The 24,543-nt window shown below is 37.4% G+C and overlaps 1 protein-coding gene across 1 annotated transcript; it reads right to left on the bottom strand.

Annotated features, from left to right (window-relative positions):
• Positions 1 to 23,676, bottom strand: Ms4a13 (membrane spanning 4-domains A13). The gene is made up of 7 exons (XM_042676396.1): positions 23,547 to 23,676; positions 20,328 to 20,443; positions 17,406 to 17,546; positions 13,976 to 14,032; positions 11,263 to 11,382; positions 6,140 to 6,235; positions 1 to 548 (listed from the first exon to the last, which is right to left on the bottom strand). Exons 2-7 carry the CDS (start codon positions 20,376 to 20,378, stop codon positions 489 to 491), a joined length of 525 nt encoding a protein of 174 aa, XP_042532330.1. The 5' UTR covers positions 20,379 to 20,443; positions 23,547 to 23,676; the 3' UTR covers positions 1 to 488.
• Between the last annotated feature and the right edge of the window lie 867 nt (positions 23,677 to 24,543).

The following is a 24,543-nucleotide window of genomic DNA, read 5'->3' as shown; positions in this document are numbered from 1 at the left end:
GTCAAGGAATAATGAAGAGACTCAAATTGGTAGCTGTTTGGATTCATTAAGGTAGAAGCTAGTTTAGGTAGAAAAACTCATAATGTGAATGTGTTTTACTCATAAGGACATATAGTGTTAATGTTTCCTGTTAATTAGATGACATCCATCCTTCTGGTTCGTATAGCCTGCACTGGACAGAATACAAATCATTTTGTGGGTCTTGTACAAAAGATCTTCAATGAAGAGTTCTCAGCTACTGAACATAACCATTTCTTCCTCGTAAATCTCATATTTTTTTTATATGGAAAAGCTTTTCCCATGGAACCTAGAAAAATAAGTGTGCAGAAATTTCTTGAACACTGAGGAGAAATATCTGACTTGTGTATTTTCCTTTTTTTGCATGAAACCTGTGGCCTTTGTAGTAGTTTTGTTAAACCGAAATATCATTAGCACCCGCATCATTAGCACACCACAGGCATCAGCACAATAGAACATTTGTCAAGTTTTCAAAAAGTACTCTCTACTTCCTCTGATGCATCTGGAGTAGTATCTTCATGTGTTTCACTCTGGGGAAAAAATTAAAGAAATACAAATCATGTTTCTTACCATCACTCAACAAAAAACACACACATTATCGATGCTTACAAAATAAGATCTTAAAAGTTTCACTTGCATGTATGTCTTAATATCCACTTCAACTTACTTTCTTGATGTTTTTGGGAGGGGGAGGTATGAGGAGGCTGGTCCTAGGGTTTGAACTCAAGGCCTATGGTCTCACTTGGCATTTTTGCTCAAGGCTAGCATTTTACCACTTGAGCCGTGCCTCCACTTTTGGCTTTTGGGTGATTAACTGGAGATAGGAGTCTCACAGACTTTCCTGTCTGGGCTGGCTTTGAGCCACAATCCTAGATCTCAGCCTCCTGGGGAGCTAGGATTACAGGTATGAGCTACTGGTGCCTTGCTTCAACCTACCTTCTTAATTCCTTCAGGAAACATTTGTAATGTGGTATATGTCTTGATCTTCTCAACAAAATATTCATGGTAATTTTGAACATAAAAAATGCCAGAAGATCAAAATTCACCTTGTCTTCTCATCATATTTTCGAATGATTACCCATCTTTTCCCTCCCAGAGAAAGTGTTAGTTTGAATTTAAGGTAACTGATATTTTCTTTTCTTTCTAGTTTACCAACTGACCTTGCATCCTGAATAATGGAGTACAATTTTAGTTTTCCCTGGTTTCAAACTTCATACAAGTGGAATGAAAATGTATTCTTCTCTGTCTGCCTTTTTATAGTCAACATTTAAAAAGTTCTCCCACATTTTTTAGTGCAGTCATACTTCACCTCAATTATTATGTAGAATCTTATTGCAGTAATTTGCCCTGATTTACTCACCTCTCAAATATTTGTGTTGCTTTCACTTTAGAATTATTATAAATACTATTCCATATTGTTGGAAATGTCTAAGGACTTAAATTACTGATCATAAAGTTATAGACATTTCAACCTTTAGTAGTTCTTAAAGAGTATTCAAGTTGCCGGGTGTTGGTGGCTCATGCCTGTAATCTTAGCTACTCAAGGGGCTGAGATCTGAGGATCACAATTTCAATTCCAATTAACCACTCAAAAACTCCAAGTGGAGCTGTGGTTCAAAGTGGTACAGTGATAGCCTTGAACAAAAAGGGGGTCCTGAGTTCAAGCCCCACAATAAACAAAAAAAGTATTTAAGTTGTTGCAATAATTTATATTGCAACTGAGTGTGTGACAGATTTGTTTGCAGGGCAAATCAGCACTTGGAATTGTTGATGCATTTCTTGAAAAAAGACTATATTACTCTTTTTGATGGCTGAATAATGCTTCACTGCTACAAAAATTCTTTGTTCAATATGTCTTCTTCATTCGTCTGTTGATGGGCATCTAGGCAGACTGTAATATGGGTATTGTGAAAAGTACTGCAATAAACAGGGGTGTGAAGGTATCTCATAATAAGCTGGCTTTGTTTTCTTTGATGATATATGCAAGAATAGTACAGCAGGATCATATAGTTCTTTTTTATTTTTTTTTTGAGACATCCCCATATTGATTTCCATAGTGGGTGAACTAATTTACAAGTTTTCCTTTTACAGGTTTCAATTTCCTCAGATCCTTAAGAGTGTCCCAAAACAAGGGCTTTGGGTAGCTGACATTGGTAAGAAGCAAATTTTATTGCTGCTGTTGTTGTCAGTTGTGAGGGTTGAACTTGGGGCCTGTGCACTTGTCCTGGAGCTCTTTTGCTCAAGGCTAGTGCTCTACCACTCTGAGCCACAGCATCACTTCTGGTTTCCTGGTGGCTAATTGGAGATGAGTGTCATCGACTTTCTTACCTGGTCTGGCTTCTTAAGCTGCGATCCTCCAATCTTAAACTCCTGAGTAGCTAGGATTACAGGTATGAGCCACCAGTGCCCAGCTTTTGAAGCTCTGTTCATTTCTTCTTTTGAAGCTCTGTTCATTTCTTCCCCCCTTCTTTTGTGCCATATTCTTGTTAATTTTTGTCTTTTGTTAGTTCAAATCTGGTCTTGAGCCCGTTAAATTACTCATTTTTTTTTTTTTTTTTTTGGTAAATCGTAGGGCCTGAACTCTGGGCCTGGGCACTGTCCCTCATCTCTCTTCAGCTCAAGGCTAGTGCTCTACCTAGTGCTCTACCACTTGAGTCACAGCATCACTTCTGGCTTTTTCTGTTTATGTGGTGCTGAGGAATCAAACCCAGGGCCTCATGCATGCGAGGCAAGCACTCTTCCACTGAGCCACCTTCCCAGCCCCTAGTTACTCTATTTTTAAACTCTAGGTTTGCTACTTCATTTTAAAAAATGATTTCCCTCTCTTTCTTTTTTTTTTGACAGTCTTTTTGAATGTCATTATTGTAATCTTTTCAACACATTTCCTTTGGTGTTTAAGAAATCTTTTTTTTGTGTGTGAAGTTCAACATTTTCCTTTTTCTTCTACCAATAACCCGTAGTTCAAGAGTTCTTTTAAAAGGAATATACTACTGTTGATTTTTTCAAATGTTTGCTGTTGTTTAAAACTGGACATTTTAGATACTATTATTTCATATCCACCTAGAACCAGTGCTTATTAGTATCTTTTCAGTGGCTTGTCTCCCCTAATTGTATAATCTGTTTTCCCTTCTGTCTTTGGCCTGTGGAGTATGTACTCCTTTGTCTTTATTTTAAGGTCTAGTTTCTCAGGCTTCTCTATTCAGTCAGCATAAGTACTCGATCATTGCTTACTCAGAGGTAGTGTTTAAACACCGTCCTGTCTGAACTGTATCCCATAATATTCATATATTAATGTCCTAAACTTTAGCATCTCAGAATGTGACAACACTTGGATGTAAGGTATTCAAAGCCCTAATAAAGTTATAATAAAGTTGTTCCATTGAGCCCCAATCCAAAGTGATTGTCATACTTATATATTTTGGGTACAGACAGATACAGAGGAAAAGCCGTATGGAGACACAGGGCAAAGACAGCTATCTGAAAGCTGAGAGAGCTCAGAAGAAACTAACATTGTTAACACTTTAATTTTGAATGTCTGGCCTTTATAGCATGAGAAAGCAAATTTCTGTTGTTGAAGTTACAGTCTATAGCACTTGGTTCTGGCAGTACTACCAAGTCCTTAAGTATTCTGAGTCAATGGGACTTCTTTTCTTTCCCAGGTATCAGTGTAGCTTGAGAAGGGTTTTCAAAGGTTAGGCCATTTGTATGTCCTGCTTATCTCTTACTTTGATTTTTGTTAAGGTTCTTCTTTTAAAAGATTATTTGTAAGCTGTACAAAGGAGGTGCCACTTAGCAAAACAGTTTATGATATAATGCATCTTGATCAATGTTACCCCTTTCAACATTCTCACCCATCTTTTCCAAATCACCCCTTCCCTCACTCTTCTTAATTTTGTAGGATATACACTAGAAATAAGTAGCTCATAAGGACTGTCTGTAGTTTCCTGAGTGAATGCATACTTTTGTATACACTTATACTTTTTAGATGATAGTGATAAATAGAGTATTATCAAGGCCCACAGCCAATTCTGACATTATTATATCTCTCTATATAATATATATGTACATATATGTATACATGTATGTGTTCTCTGAATCTTTCTGCTGAATTTCTGGTTGTCAGTCAGCTTCCTGTCCCAACAGTACTCTGGTCATCTCACTAAGGAGGCTGGGATAGGTCAACTGGTATTACTGGCTCAGTTGGTGTTCGCTCAGGCAGAACACCAGATATTTGTCTTATCTTCTGGTTTGCCCTGAGAGCTCTATTTTTATAAACAATACTTCTGGTGATGAAACGTTCTGTATTCAGCTTCAAGTAAATTAGCTCTCAAGTAGCCATATTGCTGGTCTTGAGAGTCTGACTCTACAATTATGCAAACCTCTACCTAACTAAACTTAGAAGATTGGAGGAATAGGAGCCAGCTCCAAGAGAACTTGTCAGAAGTATTCACAGTTTTATTTAGATGTGGTGGAGTTTTCATAAACACTTCTCATTTTCGTTGTATATATTACTCAACTTCCAGAATCTTTCATTGACACTTTTGTTCAGTTTTAGCATTACTTTTAAGGGGTATTTGCAATGTCCTTAGTCAGCCATTCTGAATGGGCTAGTCATTACTTATGTTTCAAAAATCTCTTTTCCCACAATCTCTAGTATTTTGTCATTTTGAGTTACTTCCATCCTTCTAGTTACTTCTGTCCTGTCCAGAGTGGACTTCTTTGATTATACTATTTTCCAGTCCTGACATTATTATATTTATATAAACATATATCTGCATTATATATATAATTATATAGATATAGTGTTTATTGTTTTTTCCTCCCATTGAAAAGCAAACTCTTGGGCTGGGAAGGTGGCTTGGTGGTAGAGTGCTTGCCTTGCATGCATGAGGCTCTGGGTTCGATTCCTCAGCACCATATAAGCAGGAAAAAGCCGGAAGTGGTACTGTGGCTCAAGTGGTAGAGTGCTAGCCTTGAGCTGAAGAGCTGAGGGACAGTGCCCAGGCCCAGAGTTCAGGCCTCACAACCGACCAAAAAAAAAAGAAAAAGAAAAGCAAACTCTGTTGGTTGCGGCCCTGCCATCTTACTCATGGCCTACTTAGTGTAATGATAACAGGCTTTCCACATATATATGGGAAAGACTGAATGTTAGGTATTGATTTAAGCTTGTGAAAAAATAATCATTCCCCAAAACTACTGTGGAATATAAGTTTTTATGGTGTTAGATGCTGTTAAACCTGATCTTGTAAATAAACTCCCCCTCCAAATACTTATTAAGATTACATGACTACATCAATTTCACAAGTTATACTTGAAGTCAGAAACACCTTTTAATCTTCGTAATGATAGTCATCATTATTTTAATCTACTTTACTTATGAACTCTATGACCTTTAACAATAAAACTATTTTTTTACAAACAGGGTGATAGTAATTTCTTTCCTTTTGCTTGTATCCGCTGTTCCCTCTTTCTCTCTCATTCCCTCCCTCCCATCACCGCCCTTGAGTTGCTTAGTTTACTTTCTGATGTCCAGGGCAGCTGATGGGCACTGCTGCTGTTATTTTCCCCCTGCTTGCAAATAAACTTCTATCACAGAAAAAGTAATCTCCTGTATGTAAAGATATTCATATTGAAATGTTCACTGAATCATTATTTATAATCTAGAATAGACTAGAAACAAGCAGTTTATAATTTAGAATATGCTGTAAACAAAGCTGGATATTCTGTAGTAAGGAACAATAAGTAATAAAACAATAAACTTATGTTTTATAATGGGAAGCTATGATAGTTGTGAAAAATGTGACAAAATAATATGAATATGATCACACAAAAAATAGGAAACTTGTGTCTAGGGTTTTCATAGGCGTGGATATGTGAGTGTAATGAGCATTATAGTAAGGGTTTAATCACTATGGTGATTTTTTAAAAAGTTTTTATATTGTAGCGAATTTTATATTTGTAAATTTTGTTTTCCTTTTATAAAATAAGGGGAAAGAGATAAGGAAATAACGTCACATTTTATTTTTATTAGTTTCAAACATACTGTACAATGGGTTTCAGCTCCTTTAGAGCATGCTTGCCAGAAATCAAGATCTTTTGATTTGATGGAGTAAATACTTACCAAATGTGAACAGAGGCAGATTGAGTACACAAGTGCAATAGCAAATTCCAAGGGGTAGGAGATCAGTAAAATACGTGAAACTTCTCTCCCCAGTTTCTGTAACAAGAAATCGGGTGAAATCTTGTATTATGATCTTTTACAGTAGGAAATGAACTGCTATCTCACAGGTCTGGACAATTATGCCACTTGAGTTTAAACTGATGATGACAAGCTAAAGAATAAATACAAAGCACAGACATATTCATGGAAGTTGCTCCTAGGACAAGACTCAAGGGAAAGGGAAATCACTTTCTCTAGGTGTTTTCATTCCTTTGCTTTCTGCCTCACTTCAGGCTTCCATCCCCCAAGTTCAGCATCTGTGGCTCTGGCCCTGATCTTCATCTTGTAGTGTCCTTTTCACACTCTTCACGACATTGTTCTCACCTCGGGGGAGTCCATGGCACAGCTCACTTCTAAACTCTTTTGCTTACCACATTTGACACTCTTACCTCTTATCTCTAATAATACGATGACCATTAACAGTTTTATTTACTTATTTTCTTGTGCCAATCCTAGGGCTTAAACTCCAGGGCTTACATGCTATCCCTGATCTTTTTTTGCTAAAGGCTCTAGTGCTTGAGCCAACTCTACTTCTGGCTTTTTGGGGATTAATTATAGGAGTTTCATAGTCTTTTCTGACCTGGTTGGGTTCAAGCCTCGATTCACTGATCTCAGCCTCGTCAGTAGTTAGGATTACAGGTGTGAACTATCAGCTCCCCATAAGTTTTTTTTTAAATATATATTTATTGTAAAGATACTGTACAAGGGGATTACAGTTACATGAGTAAGGTAATGAGTACATTTTCTATTGAGCACTGTTACCCCCTCCTTTGTTTTTCCCCTACCATCCCTTCCCTCCCTCCCTCCTTCCTCCCCACCCTCTGAAGTTGTAAAGTTGGTTTTCAACATAATTACAATGGGTGAACCTATATCCTTATTTCAGCATTTTGTTATTTCCATTCCCCTCCCCAAATTAGAAAAATGTATATAGAAGATGCAGAGCACTGGAATCAAACACAGTGAAAACAGGGGTTATACCATGGGGGAAGTATATACAAAAGTAACAAAAAATTACATAGTACATTATAAGTACCTTAAAAACAACAGCAACAAAGATAAAACCTCATGTACCTATCTTGGAGTTCATTTCACTTAGCACCTTCTTATATGGTCATATGTACATAGCTTTTGACCATTTCTGCTTGTCCTAGACATATACTAGTTATTGCAAATAAAGGAAACAGTGGGACCTATGTTTCTTTGGGCCTGGCTTACTTCACTTAATATATTTTTTTCCAAGTCTTTCCATTTCCTAACAAATGGGGTGATGTCATTCTTTCTGATGGAGGCATAGAATTCCATTGTGTATATATACCACATTTTCTTGATCCATTCATCTACTGAGGGGCATCTGGGTTGGTTCCATATCTTAGCTATGGTGAATAATGCTGCAATAAACAGTTGTGTTGGTAGCTTTAGTATGGCCTTGTTTGTGATCCTTTGGGTAAAGGCCCAAAAGCAGGATTGCTGGGTTGTAGGGGGGCTCTATATGTAGTCTTTTGAGGGATCTCTATACTGCTTTCCAAGTGGTTGAACAAGTTTACACTCCCACCAATAATGCAGTAGGGTTCCCTTTTGGCCACATCCCTTCCAGCATTTGTTATTAGATTTCTTGATTATAGCCATTCTAACTTGGGTGAGGTGGAATCTCAATGTTTTGAGCTGCATTTCTTTTTATGGCTAGAGAAGCTGAGCATTTCTTCATTTGTCTAATGGCCATTCTTATTTCCTCTTCAGAGAAGTTTCTCTTTAAGTCTTTAGCCTACTTACTAATCGGGCTGTTGTGTCTTTGAGGATTTGTTGTTGGGGGATTTAATTTTTTGATTTCTAAGTATATTTTAGATATGAGACCCTTGTCTGTTGTATGGCTAGTGAAGATCTTCTCCCGATCCGTGGACTTTCTATTGATTTTGCTAGCTATGTCCTTTGCCATCAGAAACTCTGCAATTTCATGCAATCCCATTTGTCCAACATTTCTTTTGTTTGTTGTGGAGTCTGCTTTTGCTTTGAGGTCTTTGATCCATTTGGAGTTGATTCTGGTGCAGGATGATATATAAGGATCTGGCTTTAGTTTTCTGCAGGTGAATAACCAATTTTGCGAGCACCATTTACTGAAGAGACTGTCTTTCTTCCATTATATATTTTTTTAGCTGCCTTATCAAAGATTAGGTGGTGATAGCTCTGTGGGTTCATTTCTGGGTCTTCAGTTCTATTCCATTGGTCTTGAGGTCTGTTCTTGTGCCAGTACCAAGCTGTTTTGATTATTATGGCTTTGTAGTAGAGTTTGAAATTTGGTATTGATATTCCTCCAGCACTGTTCTTTCTGCTAAGGATTGTTTTTGCTATTTGGGGGTCTTTTATTGTTCAATATGAATTTTTGGGTTGTTTCTTCTATTTCATTGAAGAATGAGGTTGGGATATTGATAGGTATCACACTGAATTTGTAGATAGCCTTTGGCAGTATTGCCATTTTCATGATGTTAATCCTCCCAATCCAGGAGCATGAGAGGTTTTTCCACTTCCTTAGTTTTGCATCAATTTCCTTTCTCAGGTTTTTAAAGTTTTCATTATAGAAGTCCTTCACTTCTTTAGTTAACTCCTTTTATTTTTTGTGGGGCTATTACAGAAGGAGTTGCTTTCCTGATTTCAGCCACGCTCTTCTCTTTATTGGCATACAGAAAAGCCATTAACTTTTGAGGGTTAAGTTTATACCCTGCTACTGTGCTAGTTTCAGATCAGCTCCAGTAACTTGGGAGTGGAATCCATGGATTCTTTAAATATAAGATCATGTCACCTGCAAAGAGGGAGAGTTTTACTCCATCTTTCCCTATTTGGATCCCCTTTATGTTTGTATCTTGTCTTATTGCTCTAGCTAGGCATTCTAATACTAACTTGGAGAGAGTGAAATTCCTTGTCTTGTTCCTGAATTTAGAGGAAATGGCTTTAGCTTTTTGCCATTAAGTATAATGCTGGCTGTAGGTTTGTCATACACAGCCTTTATGATACTGAGGAATGTTCCATGGATTCCTAGTTTTTCCAGAGCTTTCATCATAAAGGCCTGTTGGATCTTGTCAAATGCTTTTTCGGCATCTATTCAGATAACCATGTGGTTTTTATCCTTGCTCTTGTTGATGTGATGAATTATATTAATTGATTTGCGTATATTGAACCAGCTTTGCATCCCTGGAATGAATCCTGTTTGATCATGGTGTATAATTTTTTTGATGACTTGCTGAAGTCGATTGGCCAAAATTTTGTTGAGAAGTTTTGCATCGATGTTCATCAAAGAAATGGGTCTATAGTTCTCTTTCTTTGATGAATCCCTGCCTGGTTTTAGGATGAGGGTTATGATGGCTTCATAGAAAAAGAGTTTGGTAGTGAACTTTCACTCCCAATTTAATTGAAGAGTTGGAGGGGAGTTTTTTTTTTGTTTGTTATGTGTGTGTCACCTTATAGTAGAGCTTGAACTCAGAGCCTTGAGCTATTTTTTTGCCCAAGGCTGGAGCTCTACCATTTGAGTAGTGCACTATCTTGAACTTTCAGTTTCCAAAACAATGAGATAAATAATTTTCTCTTATAAACTCCTAGCCTCGGTTTCTTGATTATAGCAATAGGAAATGAACTAATATATCCTCCCCTCCTTATTTTCTACTCCTGAAGTTAGAATTGAGGAATTCTATATTGAATCTTCAGGAAAATTTTGTTATGATTTATAGGCAAAATATAATCATGTTTCTTTAAATCATCCATTACTCATCATCTGTTTTGGAGGCATCACTGTACTTTCTATCATGGTCTTCCTGTCCTCTAGGCTTTTTTTCTGTTAGTCCTGGGGCTTAAACTTAGAACGTGGATGTTGTCCCTGAACTTCTTTTCCTCAAGGCTAGCCCTCTACCACTTGAGCCACAGCTCTGTTTCTGGCTTTTACTGAATAGTAAAAATCTCACAGACTTTTTTGCCCAAGCGATTCAAACCATGATCCTCAGATCTCAGTCTCCTGAGTAGCTAGGATTATAGGCATGAGCCACTAGAGCCCAGCTCCTCTAGGCTTTTATTCTCTATTCTTGGTTTCTTTCCACTGATAGTCTTCTGGACAATATATTGCAGGGAACAAGAGTGTCTAGAGGAGGATCAGGAACTTGGTCCCTTACCTTTAATAGCGTCTCTATCTGTATTTTATCTTCATCTATTTTGTTCTGTTGTTCACACCAAAGGGGATTCTATTTCAATCTCTGCTCACATTAATGGGATTTTTTTTTAAAATTTTGAGACAGGCTGGCCTAGAACTTTCAGTGTGGCCCATGCTGACCTTCACCTTATAATCTCGTTACCTCAGCTTCCTGAGTGTTAGGATTACAGGCATATACTACCATGCTTAGCTTAAATGGGAGATTAAAAAATAAGCCTTAATATTTGGTACTTCTGAAATTAAAGACAACAAACTGAAATAAATCTATATATTCTCAGTAAAGACAATCTCCTTTAATGGAGAATATTATGATCTGAATAACATTTTTTTTAACACAGTGATTGGATATTCAATTAAGTGGAAGCAAGACAGGTTATGCATATATATATTTAATGGCATACTTCATAAGTTACCAAAGAGGCTGTTATGAAAAGCTGTATGTTTAGATCAGAAGTGACTAAGTATTCACAGTTTGAGCTGGCCATAGAAGAATTCTTTTGTTGATTTTGAAAATGGTTCTATGGTCTAGGATTATACTTTAGTTACATTAAGGGAATCATCAGTGACTTCTGTCTAATGCGTAGATATTTCTTGTTGAGGCTTTTATATTTTTTATTTACTTTGTTGTATTTGGGCAAATCCAAAATTAAGATTATTAATATTTAGTGAAATATTACATGTTACACTTATTTTTGAACTAACACTTTCAACCTGGAGCTGACTATTAAATCAAAGAATTTTTAGTGCAACAATAAAAGCTTCTCTTTACCTTTTTCAAAACCACTGAAAAAAATAGTATGGCAACTATGAGGTTTCTTTAGAATTGGTTACTTACCGCTTGTCCAAAATTCCTGTATGACACAGAATGAAAATTCATCAGCTCAATTATGGTCAGAACTGCTGCAATACTTGAAATAATTACACAGAGAATGTTCATGGACAAAGAACAAATTAGCTGAAAAGGAGAAAAAGGGTAAATGTATTCCATTTAGAATAAACACCTTGCTTAGTTTCTTTTGCTAAAGTAAGTGATATAGTTAAAACTTAGGGTGAGTTTGTGAGTCTTTTAGAAGTATTTGCATGCTTACTATTCATGGAAAATACTTTTCTGATTTACTTGGGAACCAATTACTTGAAAGGAATCACTAAAATATCATCAGGTTCAGAAGCATTCATCTTGAACTTCACTGGTTCAAAAACCCTGTATTTTATAATCTTGTGAGACTACTGTATGAAAGCCCAAGAGGTTTCTATGAAAAGGTTAAGAGAATGATGAAAAAATGGCTACTTGTAGAACTAAAATCAGATTTTAATATTAGGTTTTCATTGTCTAGGAAAATATCTCAGTATCTTCAAGCAGATATCAGTTTTTTAAATCTGTAGAATGACAAGATCAGACTAATTTTTTTTTTTTTTTGGGTCCGGTCGTGGGCCCTGAACTCTGGGCCTGGGCACTGTCCCTCAGCTCTTCAGCTCAAGGCTAGCGCTCTACCACTTGAGCCACAGCACCACTTCCGGCTTTTTTCTTTTTGCTTATGTGGTGCTGAGGAATCGAACCCAGGGCCTCGAGCATGCAAGCAAGCGCTCTACCACTGAGCCACCTTCCCAGCCCCAAGATCAGACTAATTTCTAAGATATCTTTTTATCCCTGATTCTGGGGCTTGAACTCAGGACCTGGGCAATGCCTCTGAGCTTTTGTGCTCAAGGTTAGTGTTCTACCACTTGAGCCATTGTGCTACTTCTTGCTTATTGGTGGTGAATAGTAGATAAGAGTCTCATGGAATTTCCTGCACTGTGCTGGTTAGCTTCAAACCGTGATTCTCAGATCTCAGCCCCCTCAGTAGCCAGGATTACAGGCATGAGCCACTAGTGCCTGGCTCTAAGCCTGGCTCTAAGATATCTTTAAAAAATTCTGAAACAATTTTTATCTTCCAGATCTTTCTGCTTATGTTATAGCTAGGTCTTTCTTTCTGGACAAGTCGCCTACTTTGCTAAAAGATGTGTTCTGGTTCCCAAACTCAATAGTCCAGACAATGAAGTTTTACAGCATTATAATATCTGTACTTAAAGGCATTAACATTATTTTCTTTTTATGTTTTTTATTGTAAAAATACTGTACAGAGGGGTTACAATTACATGAGTAAGGTAATGAGTACATTTCTTACTGGGAATTGTTACCTCCTCCTTTGTTTTTCCCCTACCATCCCTTCCCTCCCACCACCCCAACTCCTCCTTCCCCTGCGAAGTTGTGAAGTTTGTTTTCAACATAATGTCATGTACATCTCATTGTTACAATGGGTCAATCTGTATTCTTATTTCAGCATTTTTGTTATTTTCCTTCCCCTCCCTAAATTAGAAAAATGTATATAGAAGATGCAGGATCTAATTCAGTGAAAACAAGGGTTATACTGTGGGGGAAGAACATACAAGAGAAACAAAAAAATTCATATAGTACATTTTAAATATGTTAAAAACAACAGCAAGAAAGAAAAAACCACTGTGTTCCTATCTTGGGGTTCATTTCACTTAATATCATCTTATATGGTCATTTGTACATAGCATTGACCTTTTCTGCTTATCCTAGACTTATACTAGTTATTGCAAATAAGGGAAACCATGGGACCTATGTTTCTTTGGGCCTGGCTTACTTCACTTAATATAATTTTTTCCAAGTCTTTCCAGTTCCTAACAAATGGGGCAATGTCATTCATTCTGATGGAGGCATAGAATTCCATTGTGTATATATACCACATTTTCTTGATCCACTCATCTACTGAGGAGCATCTGGGTTGGTTCCATATCTTAGCTATGGTCAATAATGCTGTGATATTAACATTATTTTCTCATTAAAACATTCCTACAATGTTGAAATATAGAACATTGAAACAAAACAATAAGTGCATTTAGATTTAGAAGTTTTAGCTGGGGGCCAGAGGCTCATATCTATAATCCTAGCTACTCAGAAGGCAGAAATTAGGAGAACTGTGGTTGGAGGCCAATCGGGCAAAAATGTTTGCAGGAATCCATCTCAACAGATATAGCTAGGTATGATGGTATATGCCTGTCAGCGCAGCATCTCAGGAGGCTAAGGTTGGAAGGACTGCAGTTCTAGACTAGTTCAGGCAAAAAGGTGTGTGACTTCATCTTAACAGAAAAAGCTGGGCACGGTGGCATGCTTCTGTCATGCTAGCTACACAGGAAGCATAAATAGCAGGACTGTGGGCTAGGCTTGGCAAGGAAAATGTGAGAACTCAAAATCTCAAAAATGACGAGAGCATAAAGTATTTAGAGATATGATGTAAGTTTCAGAGTACCTGCCTAGAAAGTGTGAAGTTGACTTGAAATCTCAGTACTGCCAAAAAAGAATTAGACATTTTTATACAATCATCATGTTTTAACTACTGTGGCATATTTTTCTACCTTAATTTATGTAATTTTCATTTCGGTTACAGGGGAGGGTAGTTTCTTTCATTATTTATAAATATATTCTAATTAAAATTAATTTTGTGACAAATCACTTCTAGAGATGTTCCAAATATTTAACTTACCCAAATCTCAGTTGGATGCCTTACTGCTTTTATTATGAAGGCTCCACCTATGATAAACTGGATAGAAAACATTTATAAAAACTCACTGATAATTCTTGCAAACTTATAATGCATTTTTAAACAACTCTTTCTAATGGTAACAAAATAAAAAAAGTTTAGTAGAAGAAATCAGGACAAGGTTTTCTATCATGAAATAGTTATGTAAATAAAGACAATGGTTAATAAAAAAGTAGGATCATTCATAACATAAATATATAAGGGACCGTGGAAGAATTCGGTGGGTATATGCTAAGTGGATACCTAAATGTATACTTACAGCATAAAGAAAGCTTTCATACATGTGAGTGATTCCTCATTTATTAACTCAATTGATTATTACGTTTGATTATGAGTATTGTGTACATATACAAAATGGTCTGTGAGTCTAATTAATAGTGTACCAATACTAAATATGCCTTTGAACTGAGAGACTAGCCATTACTAAGGTAATGGTTGCTATTCATGGGGGGGGGGGTCTTTGTTTTTTCCCCCTCTCTAAGAAAAGAGGTTCTGTTATTTTACGTCAGAAAGTCCATTTTCCAAGAAGCAATTGTTTGCTTCTTGTTTGAAACTGGACTGAACAATTCCCCAAAAATATTGTCTTACAAGCTTAAGCAGTTTGACAAGGGTGGACGTTTAGAAAAACATCATACAAATTCTGTAAGGATAACTTTAACTCTACACATTCTGCACTTGATTCTTTAATGAAAGCTGATGTCTCTAAGAAGGTACACAGTGAAATGGTACTAGTTTTGTAAATTCTGACCTGGAGTGCTAAGTCATTTGTTTTATGAAATGCCTCTCAAATTTTAAGTGTTTTTCACTACATTACATTTGAAAATTTATTATAAGACTTACATAAGCATGCTATTTTTATAATAAAACACTGAGGGATAATTAAACACTAATAAACACTAAGGGATAAACAGTATTTATCTGAGTTTTGTCTGAAAATTTATTATTTTTCTTTTTCAAAGACATTTTAAAGACATTTATGAATCAGTACATCATTTATTATTGAGCCCATACATTGCTTATCAATCATGTATTGTTCATCCTGATTTTGCCTGAAACGTGATTTTTTTGGGTGCCAGTTCTGGGTCTTGAACTCAGGGCCTGGGCACTGTCTCTGAAAAATGTTTTTTTTTTTTTTTTAATGCTAGTGCTATACTACTTGAGGCACAGCTCCCCTTCAAGCTCTCTGATGGTTCCTTGGAGGTAAGAGTCTCACAAGCTTTCTTGTCCAGGCTGGCTTCAAATGGCAATCTTCAGATCTTAGCATCCTGAGTTAGCTAAGATTACAGGTATGAACCACCAGTGCCTGGCTTGAAAAGTAAATATTTTTATCCTAATTTTCTCATGGCACTTTAGTGACTTTCCACCATTCTTTTCTCTCTAGGTTTGAATCAAGTTTTATCAGATTCTTACTCACTATTACTTGTGGTTGAAGTCATCTATTGATCCTTCACTCATTCATTTCTACCCAGATAATTACTTCTTGTCTCTGACTCTTTCTTTCTCTCTCTCTTTCTCTGTCTCTCTCTCTCTCCGTGATACTATTTAATTCTCAGCGAGGTGCTTTGGATTTCTCTCCAATCCTTTTCTTAGATGGTCACTCCCATATTCACTCTCTTGTCCTTGTTGTAACTTTAAAAACTTCAATTTCCTGTATATACCTTGATTACTACCTGCTATGTTTCCAGCTCATGTGCTGTGGTATCTATACCCTAACAACACTTTGACTCTCCTCATCTGTCTATTATTTTGGGGTTCTTAACTTCCTGTTACAATATTCTGCACCAGCTTAAATTCAAAAGTGTACCATTGCAAACACTCCTTATCCATTTCCAACTCCTAATCACTGTTGCATGGTTTAACAAAGATCCTGAGTAAGCAGAGCATTCTTCCTACTGCATGCCTGTACCTGTGCTGCTGAAGATACACAACCATCTCACTACACAATCATGTTCCTATACCTTCAATGAGTCCGTTAACGCTGTATAAAACTCAAACTTCTTTTCCAAAATCCTCTCATTATTTTTTCCTAGGTGACTATTTCACATTCTCTTCTCTTTTCTCTAACAGCCAAGCCACTGCCATCCTCTCTTTTAGCTTATACTTTGCTTCCTGATTAACTGAGGTATTTAAAACTATTAGAAGCAAACTCCCAAGCTCCATCAAAACTGGCCCTTTCTCTTTCTTAATCTTTTTATTAACCCACCCTGATACTATCTGTACTGTTTATTATTCTTCTCATAGGATTTCTTTTGTGCTATAGGATGCAGAGTGGTTCTCTTGGCCTCCACTACTAGATGTGTACTCTAAAACCCCAAACATCTCCAGACATTATCAAATGTTTTCTAAGAGGTAAAATTATCTCCAGTATTGGAGATAACCACTAAAATTCATCACCTCTTGCCTACACAGATTCACAGTCCCAGAGGTCTCCCCATTTATCTCATATCATCAATTTTCTTTCTACTTGTTCTTTCCCCTCAACAAAACACAACTGAAACAAATTTCCCCAGCTAGTACTCCATTTTCCAAATTTCTTTTGGCCCAATATTCTCTAGCTATCACCCAACCTCTCTATTCACATTAGCAAAGCCTATTCAAGAAGCTGTCTGTTAATTCCTCTTTTCTTATGCTTCTTATACTGACTGAAATCAGGCTTTTGTTTCATCATTCTAATGAAACTACTTGTCATGTTTACATTGGTTACCATATTTCTAAACCCACAAGTTAATAATCATCCCCATCTTATTTTGCTGAAACAATAGAATATGATGGAGCTGATTTTTTTAAATTTTATTTTATTTGTGAACATACTGTACAGAGGAGTTACAGTTACATGGGCAGGATAATGCGTACATTTCTTACCAAGCATTGCAGCCTCCTCCTTTGTTTACCCTTCACATCCCTTCCCAGCCTCCCCCCCCCCCCCATGGAGCTGATTTTTTATTTCCTGTAACTTTTCCCTTTTAAGATGCTATTCTCTTAAGTTTTCTTTCTACCCAATGGCTGTCTAGAAACCACACAAGAGTGAGGATAATGGCAAATTAAAAAAAATTAGTACTGATTAATTGTGCACATAGGCTAAGGTGATTTATACTTGGTAATGTGTATTATGGTAAAATTTATTTTCTTTGGAATATTTAAGGATTATTTCTCCTCTGGTTGTCATTGTGTATTTAGCCTACTATTCACATTCTTATAATAAAATTTGTAAATAAATAGCATTCAATGCATATTTCTTAAAGAAAGAGCTGACATTGAATAAACCACTGTTGTACTTGTTACATGAATCTCTTGAAAAACTTGGCTTATAAACTCTCTTACTTTCTCTGACATGAATATTACTTAAAGACTAAATCAGTAGAAATATACTCACAAAGACTCCCCATAAAGCACATCCTGTTCTGTAAGTTAAAGGCTCATATAGTCCAAAGAATCCTTTAAGTTGTCCCATATACAAAACCAGTAGGAAATACCACATAAAAACATGAAAAATGCCAATCATAATCTGGATAGCCTGGAAGAAAAGAGAATTATTAGTACTGAAACTGTATAATTTTAAATACAATTCTAGTAGATGTTTCTATAAGAAAAACTTAAAAGTCTTTATAGAGGGAAAAAGTAAAATAGTATTCCACTTAGTGCCATGTATTTCCTGGAAACTCACCAGGAAGGAACTGAAGATTTTCTAATAGGATTCAGCCATACTGGGAGGAACAGAATGTTCATTCATAGTAACCTGACCACTTCCTCTATGAAACAGTAGTTTGATTATACCATAGCTGTTCCTGTAACTAGCAAGTAATGACAGGAGGGGAAATCTACTGTGGGTACCTGAGAGAAAATGTCTGTAGGAAGCAACATATTCAATATTTTCTTGCACATCAGTAATTAACTAAGGATGAATACTCATTTGAATCTTACAAAGGAATACTTGGTATGGATTTTTTAACAAGTATGTTAGAGTACGGTACAATACAATACAGCAACAAAATGAATATTCAAGCTACACTTGCATGGATGGAAATAGATTAGAGTAGGGGATAATCATTAATTCATCTAAAAAGATTTCTAAATTTTTTAGGTGAATTTATACTTTATATTCTGAATCACATTTTAATGACTCTTAAAATGAAAGTCTTTATAGGTTATTTTCATTTTCATATGAACTTTAACAGGAAGTGAGTTCTTGTTTTCAGAATCTAAGCTTTTTGCAAAGTAGTCTATAAATCACCCCATTGTAGCAGGCTAATATTTTTTAAATTATTAAGCAGTAATATGTCCGGTTATGAGTACAATTCATCTTGGTCAATGTCGCCCCTTTCATTTTTCTCCTCCATCCCCCTTGTCATCCCTGCCCTCAGTTATGTGGTTCCGTTTTTATGTAATATACATTGAATATGATTGCCTTTGCTTGCCCCTCTTCCCTCTATTTATGCACCTCCCTTTCATGGTTCCCACTACATGTTTCCATTTCCTGCTATTCATTTTGTAACTGGCTAATTTTTAAAGATAATTTTAGAAACATTTAACATTTTTTTAAAAGGAAGACTTTTTTTTTTGGTAAAAGACTATTTTTTTTGTACATTGAGTAAAGGCTTCCTTCTGCATGAAATCTGCAGGGATGATACCATTTGGAGAGCTTCTTAGGATTTGATTCAGAGAAACATCCTCCATTAGACCACAAAGCGTTTGGAAGTCTAAACTTTGGTTTTCTCATTTGTCTATAATCAGCCTCTAATATGTTGCCCAGCATGGAGAAGATACTGGTGAATGCCTCCTGCATAAGAACATTGGCACTGCTGGGCATGGTGGCTTAAGCCTGTAGTCCTAGCTACTGGAGACAGATTTGAGGGACTGCAGTAAGAGGCCAGCCTAGGCATAAATATTGGCAAGACTCCATTTCAACCAATGGCTGGGTATGTGCCCATTATCCCAGCTATGAGGGAAGTACAGCGGCTGGGAGCAGTGTACACACTGGCTTCTTGTCCCCTGAGTCACGGGAGAAAGCACATCTTTATGGTCCCCCTAGTCACAGCCTAGGCCATTCTGGGTAGGCAGTGAGATATTACCTCAAAACTAACCAATGAGTAAAGGGGCTGGTGGGTGGCATGAGTGCCTGATAGCAAGGATAAAGCCCCCAAGTTCAACCTCTAGTACTGCCCTGCAAGATTCTTAATTGCCATGAAGTACATTGTTGCCATCAACGATATTATATCCACATGTGTTTTCCAACTTTTAAAAGGAGTGGAATTGAAAAATACTACCCTTTTATATGGATAGATGGTGCTCTCTTCAAAACTATAAAATATTCAAGCAATCAAAGCTTATGAAGAACTGTGCCACAGTGTGCAAAAGACAAAACGGATTTTCTTAGCACAAATGGGTCTTAATCCACAGCCAATGAATGGATTCCATAAGGTCCAACTACAAAAAAAGAGTGTAAAAGACTGCTGTATGTACACAATTTTGAAAAAATTCAGAGCTGTCATTCTGATCACAAAGCTAAGACCTCCTGCTAAACAGTTAGGAGACTGCTGCCAATTAAGAATGCAAATTTAAATACTACACACTATGTACATTTAGAGAAAGCCCAGGTCAGAGGAAGAGTTTTCACCCCTTCAGTTGTGAAGGTGGATGATCATAATAACCCCGTGAGGCTTAGAAAGAGAACTGTAAAATATCTAACTTCATAGGCTTAATATTTAATGGAAATATATGATTATTCTGCTATGTAGACATAACAATAATACATTAGTTAGATCAATGCTAGGTGTATAACTTAAACACACACACACACACTTACACACAATGTACATATGCCATAATGCTTTCACTATTATCCTGTGTGTGCTAATCTTTTCAGGACATTGCCTTTTAAGCACAGAACTTCTTTTTAAGTCAAAACTTGTAGAAAAAAAGGAACATGTTAAAATTGCTTTTTTTTTTGGGGGGGGGGTCAGTAGTGGGGCTTGAACTCTGGGTCTGGGCACTGTCCCTGTGCTCTTCAGCTCAAGGCGAACACTCTACCTCTTGAGCCACAGCGCCACTTACGGTTTTCTAGTGGTTTATTGAAGATCAGAATCTCACGGACTTTTCTGCCTGGGCTGGCTTTGAACCATGATCCTCAGATCTCAGCCTCCTGAGTAGCTAGGATTATAGGCGTGAGCCACTGGCGCCCAGCTAAAATTGCTTTTTTATTTCACCAAATCATCCTGTTTCCAAATCTCAAAATATCCATTTTAAAACTGAGTTGATGGTCTTGAGTTTAGTCAACCATAAGAGGACTCTTACTTACCCCTAAAACAAGAGTATCTGCTGTAGAGAGTTTTGAATTCTTACATCCCATATTACCGGCATTTCCTCTAGTTGATTTTTCTTCTAACCTCTGGTGATATCTTTATTAGTAAACCTCTACAAAACAATATAAACATACATGCATGGTTTTCTCAGAGGAAAACTTAAATTTCATTCTTTTTTTGATAACAACCTTCATGACAATAGTTTTCTTCTTTTTATGTTTTTATTCTTTGAGGGATCAACTTACATCTATTTTGAATATCAACCCCAATAACTGAAAAGAAAAAGTATGAGTGTATCACAGATACTACTTCTTAGTAGTTAGCAATGTCTATAGACAGTGCAGTGTAAAGAACAACTAGAGAATAATATTAAGAGAATTTTAAATAAGGCTTTCAACAATTCATTTGCAATTCATAATCAACTCAATGCAATTCATAGTGCCCTGTTTGGAATTTTGAAACCAAGTTATTGTATTTAAAAGTTGTCAAAAATATGGGCGGATGGGTGTTTTTCTCCTGATACATGCCTGCTACCTAGTTCTTTTTTCTTTTTATTTGATTTGTATTGTCTAAGTAGATATACAAAGGAGTTGCCCATTTAACAAAAGTTTATGAATACAACATACCTTTTTTCTATATTACAAAGTATGCTTTATTTCATTAAACTTGTAAAAGTTGTGTCCATAACCCTAAATGGTGCTCTTGTTTTACCTGTTATTGTATTTTTTTCTAATGTGTTTAGATTATCTTCAGTTTTATTAAGATAAAAATTGGGCTAGTAATTATACTCTTGGTGGAACTGTATTCTTTTATTGACCTGATATTCTGGAGGATATTTTGACAAAATGACATTGTGTGATTAAAATGGAAAGACTTGAATATTTTAATGACTCTTTAATTTCTAAAATTTATTTTTGAAATGTCACTTAATGGTATGAGAGCTAATAATAGCAAAAGAGAGCAAACAAGTAAGCTTTATAGATTCATACATCATCTTTGAGAAAAAACTAACAGGATTAGATTTATAGACAGCCAAGTTTAATTACTAAGATGAAAAAATAAAAAAAATCATAGAACGATAGAATTCATGTAGGGTAATAATAAAAAGAATAAAAAGGCGCTTCTAGATTGCTATTTTTGTTACTTTTCAGGGAGGATGTCTGAAGTGCTTTTGTGTATACAGTTAAATTTCTTTCAAATTTGTAGTTTAACATTGGTAGCACCATGAAGTGACTTGGGAAATACACTGTTTTCCATCACCAGAATCTCTATCAGCTCACCAAAGCATTCCAGGTGAAGTAGTCATAAATATGTTAACAAAAAAAGCATGTATTCATGTGTTTAAAACCTTCAAGTTAGTTCTTGGAAGAAGTATTGGAGTACATCTACTCAATAACTAGTAGGAGTTCTTTCTGAAGACACTTTTTCTTTGTTTCCTTGTATTTGTTATTGTTTTGATATAGGTTATTACTATTGTTTAGGCTGGCCTTGAACTCTCCATCTTGCCTCAGCCTCCCCAGTGCTGAGATTATAGGTATGTGTTTCACACTTGGATTAAAAATATATTCTGTATTTGGGTACTCTAAAACAAAATAAGCATTGCAACTACAAATAAATAATCAATTTTTTAATGCTGGTACTTGAGCTTGAACTCAGAGCATGGATGCTATTCCTTAGCTATTTTGCTCAAGGTTGGCACTCTAGCATTTGAGTCACAGCTCCACTTCTGGCTTTTGGTGGTTATTTAAGAGTCTCATAGATTTTTCTTTCTGGTCTGACTTTGAACTGTGATCCTCAAATCTCAGACTCTGAGTAGCCTGGATTACAAAACTAGGAATCATTTGTTTTTGTGGTAATCCTATCACTAATTCAAGGTAGAACAATTTCCTAGTCATATTCCTAACCCACTGTCATCTTCTCAACTTTACACAGAAATCCTGAAACAGTTACAGCTATCATTTACCTTTAACTTCTCTAAGCAGAGATGTAATCAATGCCTATCTCCAGATAAAAGTAAAATAAATACTTAAAAAATAAAATTAGGCTGGCCACTCGTGGCTCATGCCTATAATCCTAGATACTCAGCAGTCTGAGATCTGAGGGTCATGGTTCAAAGCCAGCCTGGACAGGAAAGTCCATGAGACTCTTAAGTCCAATAAATTACCAGAAAACTGGAAATGGCTCTGTGTCTCAAGTGGCAGAGCACTTGACTTGAGCTGAAGAGCTCTGGGACAGCACCAGGCCCAGAGTTCAAGCCCCATGACTGTCCAAAAAAAAAAAAATAAAATTAAAATCAAGAGGATGAAGAAAAGACCAAGTGCCAGTGGCTCATGCCTATAATCCTAGCTACTCAGAAGGTGGAGATTTAAGAATCACATTTCAAAGCCAGCCAGAGTAGTTCTCCAATTAATTAGCAGAGTGCGAGCCTTAAGGGAAAAAACCAACTGAGAGTGCAAATCCCTGAGTTTAAGTATCAATACTGTACACTAGTGCACTCACAAAGCAGCTTCCCAGCAAGTACACAACCCCCTTCACGAACTGTTCTCTTGCCCACTTTGTCTACCCTGGCCCCTGCCATGTTTCACCCTAACAGCTCCAGTAGTAACCTTCTTTGGAAGTCCTGCCTGTTGGAACTCTGCTTGTTTTCCTAACATTCTGCTTATAATTCCTAACAGTCTCTTACCTGTCCATTTTCAAGGCAGGCTCCTAGCATTGACCTCCCAGAGGAATTCAGTTCCTTATATTCAGGGACAGTACTGGGGTACTGTACTGACCACATATACACATGAATCCCCTCCTTTTTAATTTTTTCTGATTGGTGTTTGCGTGACTTATTCACTTGTGGTCACTTTAGTGGGATTGGATAGAAGATTCCAGAGGTGACAAGTATTTTACTTCCTAAGTCACCTTATAGTGATTTCGGGTGAAAAAAAATGCACCTATCTAATACTGAGAGTCCATACTTGATAAAATCAAGAGTGAATGATGGAGTCACGTGCAAGGGACTGGGTCTATAGAACCAGCTATTCAAGGTTGGGAGTTCGAGACCAGTCGGGGAAACACAGTGAGAACCTGCAGATCTAGAGCGAACATCAGATAGTTGTGGATGGGAGAGAGATGGGGTTGTGCGTGTCTGTGCACGCACGTGTGTGTGACCCCCCAGTATTCTGTCTCTAAACTTCCTTTATAGTTCCTGACTTCGGGGCCGCCATTACCTTGCATCTTACTGGTTCAAAGTCCCAGAGCCTGGCGTTGCTCTCTCTGGTCCGGCTCCGGCTGAGGCCTACTGGGCCCAGGATGCTCTTCCAGCATCCAGTCCAGGTCCTCACACCAGAGCCTGGCTGAGGAGGCAAATACCTGTCGATGGCACCCTTAGTGCCAGTTCCTCAGCCCCCGCTGCGTGGCCATCACAGGGGGAGCCCGGAGTCCAGCGCCCAGCCGGTCCTCTGGCTCCTCACGCAGTGAGGAATCCCCCCAACGGCAGCAGGGTGGCCCTACTGCGCCTGCGCACGCACGCACGCACGCACGCACCACGCTGTAAAGGCAGGGTGGAGGAAGTGCGCATGCTTGGGAAGATTCACGTGACTCTGCAGGTCACGTGGTAGGCCAAGCTGGCCAACTACTGGTTTGGAGCCTGAAGAAATGGGTTTGTTAAATCTGGGTTCTAAAACGGACCCCGTTTTGGTACATCTCTCTGCATGGCTGCTGCCAAGAGACCCGGGCTTTCACCTTCCCTGTGTTCTACGACACCTTAGAAGAGTCAAGAGATGTCAAAGGCAAGACTCTGAGTTAAGGGCGCCCCTCTGACCTCCCTCTTCAGTAAGGAGAGTATTCAGTACAGGGCGGGAAGGACCTTTTGACCCATCTGTTGAGGGGGTTTACCTTTCGGATTATATCTACATGGTGTCGGTTTTCTTTTTAATGCAGACAGTGGTCTCATGTTTATGAACAGAAGTAGCAGCTAGGAGAGAGAGAAGAGCCCGATCGGGGAAGCTGGAGGAGAAAGTGGGGGCGGGGAGCAAACTGTCCTCCTCCAAGTGCAGACGCTCCAGCTATGAAACACAATGACCTAGCCGTTAAAAAGCCTGGGCAGAAGACGTTCCCTCAGATAAACTTAGATTTCTTTCCTGTAAGTTTTCAGTTGGCGTTTGTAGCAAGTTAAAATTCTGATTTTTGCAAATGTGATTATTTAGTGAATGATACCTTTTGCAG

This window comes from Dipodomys spectabilis, unplaced genomic scaffold (genome assembly GCF_019054845.1).
Source record: "Dipodomys spectabilis isolate Male_0828 unplaced genomic scaffold, ASM1905484v1 ptg000030l, whole genome shotgun sequence".
Taxonomy (NCBI): domain Eukaryota; kingdom Metazoa; phylum Chordata; class Mammalia; order Rodentia; family Heteromyidae; genus Dipodomys; species Dipodomys spectabilis.
Note: the sequence above shows the minus strand (reverse complement) of the source record. Positions and strands in the feature narration are given on the sequence as shown.